The sequence below is a fragment of the Monodelphis domestica genome, chromosome 5 (assembly GCF_027887165.1).
Source record: "Monodelphis domestica isolate mMonDom1 chromosome 5, mMonDom1.pri, whole genome shotgun sequence".
In the NCBI taxonomy this organism is placed as follows: domain Eukaryota; kingdom Metazoa; phylum Chordata; class Mammalia; order Didelphimorphia; family Didelphidae; genus Monodelphis; species Monodelphis domestica.
Window position 1 is genome coordinate 182,041,661 of NC_077231.1, and position 15,791 is coordinate 182,057,451.

Here is a 15,791-nt window from a genome sequence, read left to right on the forward strand (position 1 = left end):
AAAAAGTTTTTTCTCCTCTTAAAGCATAATCTCTACTATTTTTAGTGTAAACTCATTTTGCTCCTTGTTGAGTCTTCCACAAGCTACATTTGTAGATACTAGCTTTCTAGTCTCCTTTTAATGGTTTGAACAATAAAAAGACATTTGGAAGTTTCTTTAGGTAGAAATTTTATGAAATTAATATTTATGTAGTATTTCTCAAAGTTATAAATTTAGAGTATTCAGTATAAATATATTCTCAAAATTCATGCAATCTTTCTACTTTTCTCCTCTTAAAATATTTATACTTAAAAATCCAGTGAATGTTCTATACTGTTCTATTAGGAAAACAAAATTTCCTAAATCAGTGCATTTTTTTCTGGAAGCTTCTAAGCTCTAGAATTCTTTTCCTCATCATCTTCACTTCTTGATTATTCTGGCATTCTTAAGATCTCAGCTAAAATCTCACTTTTGCCAGAAGCATCTCACATTTCTCCTTTTTAAAAAAATATAAATTTTATTTTTTCCAGATACATGTCAATTATATTTGTGTAATATTCATTTTCTGATATTTTGCAATTCATGTTCTTTCTCTCCTTTCTACCACCCCCCTGACCCCAAGAAGGCAGAGTATGTCTTATAGGTCATACATGTTATCACATAATACATATTTTCATGTTTGTCATATTGTGAAAGAAGACACATGTTGGATACACAAGACAAAGATTCATGGAGGAACTAAAGAATGATTTTTCATTTTGCAAGACTTTGTCTTGTCCTATGGCAGTGGTTATCCTTTTTTTCCCTTAAGTCTCTCATTTCTCCTTAATATTAGTGCCTTCCCTTTGAGTTTCTCTGTAGTTTATCCTGTATATATCTTGTTTGTACTTAGTTGTTTTCATGCCATCTATACTTGATGGCATTTTGCATTTCTTTATTGCCTTAGCATTTTCCCAGGGCCTGGCACATATTTGGTGTTCAATAAATACTGGTTGGCTTTAAAATTTTTTAGATGAACAGTAGCAAGTACTAAATATCAATTCTCTTTAAAATAGAGCCATTGTTCACTTTTAATGATGATACCAACTAAATTAAATGAAATCCACAGATATTGCAAAAAACATACTCATAGTTTATTTTTAATGTTGCTCATTTTAGCTAGTGATAGATTTTGGCTTCATGGGCAAGTCTTCTTTCTCTCTTATCCCACTCATCTGGACTAGATGACTTTTAAGGCTCCGAGCTCTAAAATTTCTATGATTCTCATTGTAGAAATTGTAATAAGTGAAACAAATCACCAAAGGCAAGGCAGTAAGGTAAAGAATAAAGCAAAGGACCTGACTGATCTACATTTTGGTGAGCAATCAAGAATTGAATACAATATAAAGTGCTTTATACTTTACTAGGAAGTTTCCTTCTAATTACTTTTTCAGAAGATGAGCAGAGAAATAGTTACCACCTGAGTTGTCTCAAAGGAGTGTTGTATTGCTTAATAAGATGTTTCCAGACTATTCTTTAGTTCCTGAGGGAGCTGATAACACTATAGAAACTGAACACTTGCCTTCCTTGCTTATAATTTTCTTTAATAAAGTCTTTCTGACACTTTTAAAAAACCTCCTTGACCTATCTCATTTTTCTTCCCCATTGTAGGAAAATGTTGCTCGTTTTTGGCTGTATTCTAACTAAAATGATATGTGGCCATTTGGGACAAGTTTCTGTGTAATATGTGCACACCAGGCCAGTTTATTCAGGCTGTAGGTCAGTCTAAGGCTCTGGGCCAAAAACACTTCAAGGTCTCTGGCTTGGAGACACTGAACCACTTGAAACTGGGCTACTGTGTGCTGTTTTAGTAAATATTTCCCCACCCCCACACACTTGAGGAGCACAATTCCCTAGAGCTCTCTGGGCTTCATTCCCCACAGCTGGATTCATAGAAGCTAGATAAATGGCTTAGCAATGTCTGCTGCAGTCCAGGATGACTGTATCCTCTTCTAGTCGACTTACTAATTTTGTCTGAAGAAATCTTTCTTTCCTATTCCTATGAAGTTATCAAACTTTCCTATTCAGTCTTGGTACCTAAGCCCCAATGTCTATGTCTAGCTTTTAAGTAAAGTAATTTACTTAATTTTAAAGTATTTAAAGTAAAATAATATATGGAAAGGACTTGAATGGGGGTCCCATTGTGCAGAGAACTGTGCTACCAGGGCACAGTTGTTCAGAGAACAACCTTAGTAGCCAAAGAATTTGGAACAACTGTTAGTGATGGATAACTTTGTCTACAAAGCTTGGGTTGGTTTAATCCTACTACAAGAGGTAAGACTTGTGAATATTGAGTGCCATTGTTTACGTTTGTTTTGCAATTTCTATTTATTGTTGAAACCATAATTGCTAACAAATCTGTGGCTACTAGTATTAATTAATTAATTAAAAGTAATTAATTAAGTGATACATGCAATTCCATATATATAAAATATACAACTTGTATTAATTATATTCATTATTGTATCAGACAAAGTATTATATGTGATGCAATAAAATTATTAGTTGTGCATAATTTTCTTGTGTATATTAGTTGTATGGGTTATGATGTACATCAGAATTCGAAGCTCAAACAATTAGAAAAAGATTTTGAGTTATTCTTGGTCAAAAGAAACGTTATTGGGGTTAGCAAATAGATAAGATTCGTGCATTAATCTTTATTAACCCATGTGACTGTTCATAGCTATTCTAGCTATTCTCAGAATTCACTGCCAGTTTCACAGATATTCAGGACTTCCTGTGAAATAATTTTTTTTTCAAAAAGGAAACCAAAGAAAGATAAAAGATTTCTACAGGCTCAATGTGTTTTAACTTTCATTCCTCATTCGTTTTTCAATCACAGATTTCTAAAAATGTCTTAATTGAGGAAGTAAGTTAGTTTTAGGAATTTGGGTACATTTAAAATATTTTTTTTTCAGAAACCCAATTTTTGTTTTTGTTTTTTAAGTAATTTCTCTAAAGCAAAACCAAACTTTTCCTCTGTAGAAATTATAGGTGTTGCCACCAGTCATTTGAGGTTCTCTTTAATAAGGTTGTATTTTTTTACTTTTACTAGTTTTAGAAATAATTCAACAATCTTAACCTAAAGACCTTTTAGCTATCTAGAAGAGTTTTGTTCTGTTCACTTGAAGATGTTACATTTTTTCTTGTCTTGTTATGTGTCTAAAGATTTTCTTTTATATGTTATGCTGCTCATATATTCCTTTATTTTTCCTTAACTAATAGTTTTTAGTTTTACTCCTACTGAGCTTTGCCCTTAAAAAAAAAAGGACAGTGAATTATGAAATGATTTTGTGAACTCAAAACCATCTTTTCTTGAAACCTGTCTGTTCATTACCAACCAAACATTTTGGAAGTTGATTGTGCACATCACTGCATAAAGCCATACAATGTAAAATCTTCAACAATTAGAAAATGAAATGACATTTCTTCCTGACAAGGAATCACATGCTTATATATGTTATAGGAGAAATATCTTCACTTCAAGGAACCAATAATTTAGAACATTTGCATTTCTGTATTTGTATTTTCTGCTTGTGTTTTTTGCACTAATTTCTTAAAATATTTTCCCCGTGAAAAAAAGTTCATATTAGAAGTACTCCTCATTTTTTTGATTTACCATAAAAATATGATTCTACTCATTCTCATAGTATGACTGGTATTGTTTTGTTTACCTGATAGCAGAGAACAAGCTATAAACAGCTACTTCCTCTGATTTCTTTTTTGCTTTTCCCTTTTCTTTAAGTGACAAATCAATTTATGCCATAACACAGTTCCAAGTCACAGAAAAATAGATGGAAGGAAGGCTATCTACTAGGGAAAAGACAGGAGAAAAAACTCCAATCCAGATGATTAAATAACTTGAGTTAAAACTTAGTGTATTCTGTATACCACTAAAAGTTTTATGCTTATAACATACAGAAACATCAAACTATTTCTAGTAAAATTGGTCTCTTTTTAAAATCCTTTATCACTTAGATCTTTAAAAATCTGTTCCTTCTGGTTTGTGACTTCTTTCCGGTATCTATTCATAGAACTCTGTTTCCAGAAAAGGGGCCCACATTGCTATTTTGTTCTCCCAGTAGCAGAATGATTGTTCAAAGAAAGTTTTATGAACACTTTACCAAGAACTTAATCTTTTGAAATCCTCTATTACACCTAGAGTTCCTAACTTTGGTTGGTTCAAAGTCTGGACTCGGTCATGCTATGTTTTTTCCATTATTGTCATTTCCAGATTGGCATATCTTCTTGATTAAGAGCATCTGATATATCAGATAGATTGATATCTAAATTTTATCAGGCTTTTACAAAGAGGAACATCACTTCTTAGTATTAAATCATTTATCTAAGCTTTTACTTATTTGCTGATAGTTAATAATTGCTCTCAATTTTCTTCCTAAAAAATTAAATTTCAGAATAATCTTTGGAATGTAAGGGGACCAGGTCTGAAGTTTTATACAGTGAGAAAAGGCTAGAAAAGATAGATGGGCAACAAGTCAACCAGCAGGAATTTTTATATTTATATCCAGTCTCCCTCCCCGGACACCATTTATAATGCATCATCCAATTTCTAGAAACTGCTTTAACCTTAGTACTTCAAATGGAAAGAATGACGAAAATAGGCCCTAATCCTAGAATGAAAAAAAAAAGTCCTCATTTTCAAAACAACAAATAATTATTTCCACTACGCTGAAGCTAGACTCTTTTTCCTGTTTAAAATAAACACTTACTTGGTCTTTTTTTAAAAGTATAATTAGAATGTCTGTAAAAGTTGTAGTGAGGCACTATGACTTCTCAGTTCTAAGGATATCTTCTCCATTTTCCTGTAAGAATATTGGACTAGGAAGCAGCAGAACTAGGTTCTAATCATGGCCCTGCCAATAACAAATCTTGTGACTTTTATTTCTCAAGGGTTTTGTTTCTACAGGTAAAAAAAAAACGACAGAACTGGATTAGATGATCATTGAAGTCCTTTCCATCTTTGAATTTGATAGAATTAACTAACTAAGGAAAACAAACATTTTCTATCTGGAAAGGTTTCAAATGAAACTCAGTGGCATCAAATGACTATCTTCTAAAGACTAGCCTTCCTAAATTCAGAGAAACTCATCATCATGTTGACCACAGTATGAATTTTTTTTATGACAGTAGTTTTCAAAACCATCTACTTAGTCAATGATGGGATGAAGTCTGCATTGGTAGAGGAAGTGTCCATACCATTGAAATCACAAGTTTTGAGTCTTTAAGTGTAGTATGAAATTTAATATGATAAATATAAATGATAAGTACCAGGGACCATGAATTTATAGGGGAAAAGAGCATACAATTTAGACTTGAGATAGTGAAGTTCTAGGACATAATCTTGTATTAACTATCTGTATGTGCCCCAATTTCCCAATCTGAAAAATTATTAGACCTTTAAGATTCTTTCCAGGCTTTATTATGGTTTTTAATCAACTACTGGTGATGAGGATGAACAAAGGCTTCATGGAAGAAGTGCATGCTGTTCTTGGTCTTCGAGTAAGGAGTACTTGAATTAGGAAAGTGGGCCTTGTAAATTATAAGTAGGGCATGAATGGAAGAGATTTTAAAGAGGAAGGACTGGCATGATATATCTACTTGATGGGGGTAATGTAGCAGGACAAGAAAGAAAGTCATTAAATGGTTTCAACCATGAGTACCTGTGGCAGCAATAACACTCACAAAAATAAAGAAGCCAGAAGTAGCTCACTAAGGAAGAAAAATGATGGATTTTCTTTCAAAAGGATTGACATTGAAATACCAGAGAGAATACATAGGTGAAAACATTTAGTAGGCAGTTTGGAATACAGAACAATAACTCAGGAGTGCATTAGAATTGTAGATTGATTAGGGGACCAGGAAGCATAGAATGGAAATAATTGCCATCACAAAGGGATCATCATCTTACCCTGCACACTACAATCATGGATCCTACCTTCTTTTCTCCATAGTCTCCCATATCTAATTCATGTAGTTGTTTTTATGTCCTTTGTATCCCCAGTGCCCATCACAGGGCCTTTGTATATTGTGCACTTAATAGATTTAAAAAATATGTTAAATTTTATATTTTAATGAGCACCAGAAAAAGAATATTTCTACATACAAGGGAGAATACACACACACACAAAAACCCAACAAACAAATTGTAAGTGAAACTTTGGATCTCTATTATTTATAGCTTGCTTGTTTTTTTGTTAGTTTGTTTGGAGGCAGAAGAGTTAAAAGGGCAGGGCAACTTGGTTAGGGCTAGGCAACTGGGGTTAAGTCATTTAATTGTTTTCAATTATTTGCTGTATATGCATATCTATAAATATCCAAAGGAGTCCTTGCAAACATTCTTTTATCTATAAGTACTTTTCTTCTTTCTTTCATCTCTTTGGGTTGTAGATGTAGTGGTATTACTTGGTATACCCAGTTTACTGACTTTTTGGGGTATGGTTCCAAATGGCTTTACAGAATAGCTGTACCAATTCTACTAGCTGGACCACCCCACTAGCATAGTGCATTTAGTATAGCTATTTTCCTGTAACTCCTCCAACAATTTAAACTTTTCATTTTTGTCATCTTTGCCAGTGTGATGAATAGGAGGTATAATCTTAGGGTAGGAGGTATAATTTCAGGGTCCTTTAATTAGTATTTCTCTAATTATTATTGATTTAGAGCATTTTTGTAGTACAAACAATAGCTTGATTTTCTTCCTTTGAAAATTGTTCATATACTTTACCGTTTATCTTTTGGGAAATGGCTCTTATTCTTATAGATTTTAATCAGGTCTTTATATATTTTGGAAATGAGATCTTTCCAGAAAATTTTGCCATAAAGTTCTTCTCCCTCCCCATTATTAGCTGCTTTTCTCCTATTTTTAGTTACTTTGGTTTTGTTTCAAAAAAACTTTCATATAATAAGCCAAAATTGTCCAATTTATCTTCTTTGACCCTTCCTATCTCTTTTTTGATTATGGACTCTGTATATAAAAATCTGAAAGGTAATTTCTTCTTTGCTAAATTGTTTCTTATGTGAACTTTTACATCTAGGTCATATATCCATTTGATCAGATATACAATGTTTAGTCTAAACTTTAATTCTAGCTAAATTGCTTTCCAGTTTTCCCAGCATTTACTGAATTCTTATGCCTAGTAGCTGGGGTCTTTAGCTTTATAAAACAAAAAATGTGCTACTGTATTCACATACTTCCGGAAGCTATATAATTAAGATATTCTGTGGATCAACCACTTTCTTAACCAGTACCAAATCATTTTGATATTACTGCTTTGTAGTATATAGTCTGAGGTCTAGCGCTCCTAATCCACCTTCCTTCTCACCTTTTTTCCTATTAGTTTCTTAAAAATTCTTGACCTTTGTTCTTTCAGATGAATTTTCCCCCATAGCTCTATTAAATAATTTTTTGGTAGTTTGATTGGAACATCACAGAATAAGTAAATTAATATAGGTAATATTGCTGTCTTTGTTTTATTGGCTTAGCCTACTCTACTTAGTTCTGCTGATTTCTATGAAGAGTGTTTTGTAGTTCATATAGTATATGAGTGTTTCTTGACAGGAAGATTCTCAAATTTTTTTACACATTCTGTAATTATTTTTTTTTGAATTTCTCTTTTTGGTAATTTTGGAAATTTATAGAAATTCAAATGATTTATGTGGAGTAATTTCATGTCCTAATATTTTGTTGAAGTTTTAAATTATTTCAGTTAATTTTTAGTTTATTCTCTAGGGTTTTCTAAATAAATCATCATATCATCTACTAAAAGCAAGAGTTTTGCTTCTTTGCCCATGCTTATTCTCTCATTTCCCTTTTTTCTTGTTTTAGTCTGTAACTAGAATATTTATACTATATCAAATAGTAGTGGTGATGACATCTTCATTTTACTCTAATTTTATTGAAAAGGCCTCTAATCATCTCTGTTATATATAATGCTGGTTTAAGGTTTTAGATAGATACTGCTAACATATTCAGTTATAATGTATAATAAAGGTTCATTTGTTCCTATGCATTGTAATATTTTTCAACAGAAATAGGTGTTGGATTTTGAGATTTTCAGTATCTTTAAACATATAATTGAATTCCATTATCATCTCCTTTAAAAACTATTATCCTCACATCTGCCCTTATTTTCCTTTCATAACACTACAATATCAAATATAAACTTATATTTCTAGTCCCCTTCCTCCTTATTTAAGTTTCATATTTTTTACAATAACTATCATGCTCAAATTAATCTCTTTCTATGAATTATATGTAAACTTACTTGAATTAGCATAATCATGGAATTTTAAAGCTGAAATGAAATTTAAAATTCATCTAGTTCAAAATCATTGTATATGATGGTGATGGAATATTATTGTGCTCCAAGGAATGATGAACAGGATGATTACAGAAAGAGCTGGAAAGACCTACATCAACTGATGCAGAGTGAAATGAGCACAACCAGGAAAAGATTGCACACAGTAAAAGCAATATTATGGAATGATCAAATGTGATATATTTTGCTACTGTCAGCAACACAATGATCCAGGACAATTTTGAGGGACTTGTGAGAAGGAATGCTATCTAACTACAGAGAAAGAACTGTTGGAGTCAGAATGCAGATCAAATCATACAGTTTTTCATTTGTTTATTTGGGCATATGTTTTTGGGTTTGGGTTTTAAAATTTACTTACCAAAAAAATAATATGGAAATATGTTTCACATGATAATACATATAAAACCCAGACTGAATTGCTTACCAGTTCCAGAAGTGGAGAGGGAAATAGGGAAGGGAACAATTTGGATCTTATAACTTTGGAAAACTTATGTGGAAATTTATTATTACAAGTAATTGGTAAAAACACTTTTAAATGCTTAAAAAAAAAGTCATCTAGTTCAACCCTATTAATTTACAGATGAAGAAACAATCTCCGAGCCAGGGAGTTTCTCAAGCTTGCTATTTAGAGTTATCCTCATAACTTATGCTTTCTTTTTTCCCTTTTGGGTCCAAGCTTATGATTTTGTTGGTACATAGAACAATCTAGCACAGAAATTCTTTCTATCAGTGCAAGACAGCAACTGTTGGCTATCAATGAAGACTTTTAACATATTGATTATATTTTTAGGGGACATGATTTGACCCATAGTTTTTCCCATGTCACAGGAGAATCCTTCTTTACTTTATGGTGCTAAGACATTATATGGACTTGAGATTCATGCTAGTTTTCCATATTGGGGTTTTAGTCACATTAATACATAAGTTCTCTGAGAATAAGATCCTAACTATATGCCATCAGACCCCATATTTCAAGGGCTACTTTACTATCTAAATTGTACTGTTTAAGTTGACTTCTTGTAGCAATGTTTAATGTTTTTAATTTAGATGGGAATTTACTCATGATGAGTGTTTACTCATCATTCCATGACTAAACCACACCAGATTTTTCTGGTATAGCCAGATTCTTATCTGAATACATAATTCATATAAAATTTCTTGCTTAATTAGAAGCCAGCCGGGACACTGCTGTTAGAGTGAGTGCCCACTAATATATTCACTTTTTTTTTTATTACCAATGCCTTTACTTAAGTCATTGGATGGGATTCAGCTAGCATTCTCACAGGCTTGTTGCAAAACTGAGTTAGTCTTAGAAACTGCCTGCCACAATTAGGCTTTTGCTGTAAAAAATGGCATATGGCTTTGCAGTGAGTGTTAGGTGATGATAATAATAAACACACCCACCAAACATTCAGCAGTGTCTCTAGGTATTCATCAGAGTTTTATGAAAGCTGATTTAAATTTCTTTGAGGCCAGGTGACTTCTGACTGACTCTATAAGTCTGGAAATGAAAATTGTCTCAAATGGAATTGGAAGTGAACACTGTGTCAGTATTTGGTGATTGTAATGCACACGTGGGCACAAAGGAAGTAGTGAAAAATATACTGGAGAGTATGACTTTGGGGTAACATCAAAAGGGATAGAATAATTGCTATGTATTTGGTACATTGATTGTTTGCTTAAAAAGCTGTTGCCTATCTAGCCTTCCTTATTTATTACAAAAATGCTTCATGTTCATAACATGATAGGACCTTTAAAATCATGAAAGTAAAATATCTTATTCATGCCATCAAAGGGCTCACTTTGAAATTAAACTTATAGAGCAGATAGTGGCATAAGAGAGAAAGGAAACAGAATCACATTTACAGCTGAAAATAGCCTTTCCATCACTGCCCCATTTTCATTCTGCTAATTTAAAAAAGTGATTTGTAGATACAGAATCTTAAAGTTGGAAAGAATCCCAAATTTAGTCAAATACCTGAGTAGGAATATTCTCTTACCCATCTGAAAACATGTGGTCATCCAGCCTCTGTTTAAAGGTCTCCAGTGAAGAGACACTCATGACTAACCAGTATGAATGAATGAATGATTGAGCAAAAAAGCACTTGGGATTTGCCAGCTAAGTGCTGAGGGTATCTTTCCCACCTCCTCCACAAAAAAAAAGAAAGAAAGAAAAAAGGAAAAGAAAACCATAAAAATCTCTTAGCCACCATTCCTTTAGTGGGCTGGTTTTCCCTATTAAAGTATAAACTCCTTGAGGGAAGTGGCCAATTTAAGTTCAGGGAACTTGTTTAACAATTTTGTGCAGAGATCAAACTCTGAGCATTAGTTTAGAGTGATTGTTTGATATGTCCTCTCTAGTAACTACTGTAGTGTTGATTTGATTACTGCTCCCAAAGTAAGTGGTGAAAAATGGGACTGGAGCTGGATGAGGGATGTGAAAAAGTGTGAGAACAGTAAAATAATGCCCAAGAATTGCAGTATGGGGTTTGAGTCAATCTGGAAATGGGAAAGACTTCCTATTTGGAAATTTAGGTCCCTGGATGATAAAGAAAATATAGCTCATTTCACTTTTAGATTCTTTAATGGTTTTTTTTTTCCTCATGTCTTTCCTTATATTCTCTATTGATTCCATTTTCTAATTATGAATTTCAGGAGCCCCCTGGTTATAGATGATAATTTTGGTTCTTTTTTAGTATTTGATAGAAAAAAGACACCCTTGGATCACATGTGGTTTGCTATTCTTTTTGATCTGTTGTCATTATTTCTCTATTGACACATTATTTTTTTTCTTTTTCCTTCCTTTCTGTTCTATACTTGACAATTGAATGAACATTATGAAGATTGCTGTGTTCACTGTATCCTGGCCTGCTTGTTCTGTGAGTTCCTGACCCTCTGCAATATCGTATTAGGACAAGCATCATGTGGCATCTGTACTTCGGAGGCCTGCTGCTGTTGCTGTGGTGATGAAGTAGGAGATGACTGTAACTGCCCTTGTGACATGGATTGTGGCATAATGGATGCCTGTTGTGAATCATCAGACTGTTTAGAAATCTGTATGGAATGCTGTGGAATTTGCTTCCCATCATAAATATTTATCCTTTATTTTATTTTGTTCAAAACTGGAGTTTCTGGTTTGTTTGTTTTTTGATTCTCCTAAGTGGGCAAAAAAGCATCACAAGATTCTCATGAAACAACCCAGCATTTGCACTGTTATTCCCTCCTTTTAAAGAACCTTTGAAAACTCCATATTCAAACCACATGTGTATGGTTTTATTTGTGAAATCGTAACTACTTTTTTTTTCTTTAATAGGTTGCTTAAGTAATGGGAGACTTTTGAAAAAAATTCATTTTTTCTCCTACTTCTTAGCTAGATTTGCAATAACCATTCCTGGAAGCCTTCTTATTCCAAAAGCTTTTATTTCTAAATGAGTATTTAAAAAAGATGTATTTTTGTTATTTGTCTATTAATGTTGAAAATAAATTGTTCTTTGTAGTTTAGAGAGAACAGACTCAAAACTGTCTCAAAAACAAAATCGTGGGAACTTGAGTTTCAGAGACTTTCCACATTTGTTACTTGAAGAGTTTAACTTCATAATAAACTTTAGAGGTTAAAAGGAAAACTATGTGTACTAAATCAATCACAATGTAGATATCTTAAGTATACATAGCCATTTTAAAATAGTAAGAAATAAAGTATTTAGGGGAAAAGCCCATCTAGGCTAAGATTTACTAAAATGCATATTTTGTTATAGCTGTATATATATATATATATAGCTATGTAGTTATGATATATCTCCATCATGAAGTTTTAAGTTGATAAAGACTTATGTAGCTGACAGTATTTCCAGAGTAGGGAAGTGGCAGTGCCAACACGCAGAGTAGCACTGGTATATTTGCATTTTAATTTGAACAACTATTTTTGGTGAGGGGAGTTGCATTTTTGAAGTTCTTTTAGTTTTTGTTAGATTTTAACCAATTGTAAAACAACAGATTACATAAAAAGCAGTTCCTACACACCATTCCTTAAAATGAAATGAAAATTCCTAGTTCTACCATAGTGACTAGATTTCAAGATTCCAGTCTTGTAATGAATCATCAATTACACATATTCTGAATTCACCTTATGTAATAGGAAAGTAGTAAAAGACAAGGAGAGTTATAGTCAATTTGAGACTTGCACCATTTGGGTATATTCTTTTAGAAGGAGGAGTATGTTTTCCTATGGTGTGTTCCCCTACTGTCTTGATTTTTCCAGTTTGTTATGTTTGGTTTAATGTAATTTTTTTGTGGAGTTACAAAAGTAGATTTTTGGGTTGATGTTTCTTGCTACATATCTAATTTATTGCTACACAGCCCTTTCCAGCCACCTTTAGCACAGATAAGATAGCCTTTTAAAAGAGGCATTGCTATGTTCGTCTCAGAAATGCATGACCACAGATGCCAAGGACAGAAGTGCTATCTGTTACCATATTCTTTTTGTGTAACACAGTTGCTGGTAATTTCATGTATTGTTGTCATTGTTGTTGGTCAGTTGTTCCCTTGTGTACCCCTCTTTGTCACTCTTTGGGCCATACTGTCCGTGGAGTTTTCTTGGCAAAGATTCTGAAGTGATTTGCAATTTCCTTCTTCAGTGCATTAAGGCAAAAAGAAGTAAAGTGACTTGCCCAGGGTCTCATAGCTACTAAGTATCTGAGGCCATTTTTGAACTTAGGTCTTCCCAATTCCAAGCCTAGTGCTCTATCTACTGAGCCACCAAGCTGCCTTATTTCATATGTAAGCAAAATAGTAACAACAAAATGTCTTCATTACCACTTGTGGTGTGTTTTACAAACTGACGACTTTTGAGTTATTGAATTTAAAATAGAATGCTAGTATTTTCCCTCTCCTAAAGAGTGCCTTCTATTTGTTAAACCAAAATATAAGAGCTTTGTAGTATTTTATACATAACCAGAATCTCAGTATTTATATGTACCCAAGCCTAACATTCCATATACTTGCTAGATATATGAAACATAACAAATTATGAGTATCATCTTATAAAGTCTTGTAATGACTTGGGATTTTTAGATTATTTCATTTTTCCTGAAAACAATTTTTGACCAAGTGATATCAGATATTTAAATATATTCTGCAATTTGCTATTGAAATATCAATCCTTTCGTAATATATGTCTCTGTAGCAGAGAACATTAGTTGGATAGTGGAATTTCATTTTCATTTTCTCAAAATTCTTTTATGTCTACTTCAAACAATCATTTTGTAAGCACCTTGTATAATAAAAACAAAACAAAAATAGATAAATGTGAACTTGTAATTTTAAGCACCAGTTTCAGAATTTTTATGTGCAAGATGTTCTGTTAGAAATTATGGACATTGTGATTAAATTCTATGGTTTACACTTAAAACATTTGTGAGGCAGTAGAGCTTCAACCTTCTCTTAAAAACTGGTAATGTGGACTTTGAATTATGTATTAACTGGATCTTGTATTATCCTAAAGAACACTATTTTGAAAATAAAGAAACAACAGCTCTATTTTGAATCATTGGCATATTTTCATATCAAAGTGGTTAACTGATTTTTGCTCTTACTTTTAATCCTTCTGAAAATGAATTAAGACTGGAAGGTTTGTTTCATCTTATTACTTTTTTACCCTGAAGACAGCTATGCTGATAGTGTCACTCAGATGTTATCCATGACCATAAATGAACCAGAATGGACAAATAGACACACTACATTCTGATATCAGAGGTTTGCTTTATTTTTTAAAAATCATTTATAAGTTCATGTACACCAAATTTTCTCATAACCAACTTTAAAATTTTCACATTTAACTTACTAAAAAGCCAACTTTTACTGTATGATTAAACATACTGATCATTCACAAGTAGTACATCTTCAGTGTTAGGTTTAATGGATCTCATGAGAATGAAAGTCATAAGAAATGTTCAAATTATTCTGATAGATTCTCCATTACATTATATAAGTAATATTTAACTTGATATCTTAGGATAGATGGTGTTTGACTAAGCAAATCATTAAGCCCACTGCTTTAGGAAACCCATGACTATATCTTGAAGAAGAATAATTTTGATATTTGTTCCATTGCTATAGATTAACTACTCAAAGCCATAGGCTTTTACTTCACCTTATCACTTCCTTTACTCTAGACTTTGGGAATTGATTGTATGATGTCAAATTTGCTGAAGATCTTTTAGTGGAGAACCCTTGGGGATTTATGGTTGGCCTTTTGCTATTTAACACTTTATCAAGGGTATGCATCAAGTCAAAGATGAAATGCTTGTCAAATAAATAAATGACCCAAAGCTAGGAAAGATAGCTAACACATTTGATGATAGTCATGATCCATAAAAAAAACAAAAAACAGTGTTGGACTAAAACAAGACTGAATCTATTTAAATAAAATTTAGTAAGCACAAATGGTTGGTCATGATAATTTTTTAGAAATTATAAACCTTCCAGAATGAATGAGTGGATAGTCCTGCCGTATTTCTCTTTGGACAGATCATATTTATAGTGTTATATTCAGCTGTGGACATTACATTTTGGGAGGAACATTGGGAGGGAAAGCATCCAGAGGTGGGTGGCTGGAATTGGGAAAGGTTTTAAGGTTCTCATCATGGGAGTAGCAGTTGAATGAATTAAGGATATTTAGAATGAAGCTATAAGTACATAAAGAAAAGACATGCTGTGTGTGTATGTGTAAGGAAGGGGGAATCGTCTTGTTCTGCTTGGCCCTCCAAAGCAGGAACTAGTATTAATAAATGGAAGGTGCAGAGGCAAATTTAGGATGAAGGAAGAAGGAAAATGTCCTAATAATTTAAATTAGCAGCAGGTAGACCAGGTTGCCTTAAGTGGTAACGAGTTGCCTTAAGTGTTTCTAGAGATTTACAACAAATGATTGTATGAATGCTTATCAGTCATGTTGTAAAGGCAATTTTTCTTCAGTTTTTAGTTGATTTAGATATCCTGTGAAACCCTTCCAGCTTTGAGCATCTAGGAATGAAGACAACTTCATAGTCTACCTTTCATCTTTACTAATACTAATCATGTCCCGTGTTGGCAGCTAGGTGGTGTAGCGGATAGAGTATTTGTACTTTTGAGTCAGATCTGGGTTCTAATGTGGGTTATTGGCTGTATGATGCTGGGTATGTCACTTACTACAGCTTATCCTTATTTTCATACTATATTGAATGAGGATAATTCTAGTGCTTATATCAGGTTAGTAGAGATCAAATAATATGAGAGAAATCAAAGCCAGCTATTATTAAACTGTAATTTTGTATAAATCAAATGATTAAAAATCATAAAATTTATGTACAAAATCTAGAAATTGCATGATTTTCCTCCTAAAGTTCTAAAAAACGGTTGTTGCCAAGTTGTAAACTGAGTCAATTTATTCTTGAAGAAGGC

General features: G+C 32.7%; 1 protein-coding gene across 2 annotated transcripts in view; it reads left to right on the forward strand.

The window, feature by feature from the left end:
• MDFIC (MyoD family inhibitor domain containing) overlaps positions 1–13,899 on the forward strand; it is a 120,022-nt gene extending 106,123 nt beyond the window's left edge. For both annotated transcript variants that reach the window (XM_007504172.3, XM_007504173.3), the window contains exon 5: positions 11,201–13,899. In XM_007504172.3, the coding sequence (XP_007504234.2) occupies positions 11,201–11,448 (248 nt within the window). In that variant the 3' untranslated portion in view covers positions 11,449–13,899. The remainder of the gene's footprint in view (positions 1–11,200) is intronic.
• Positions 13,900–15,791: the final 1,892 nt, after the last annotated feature.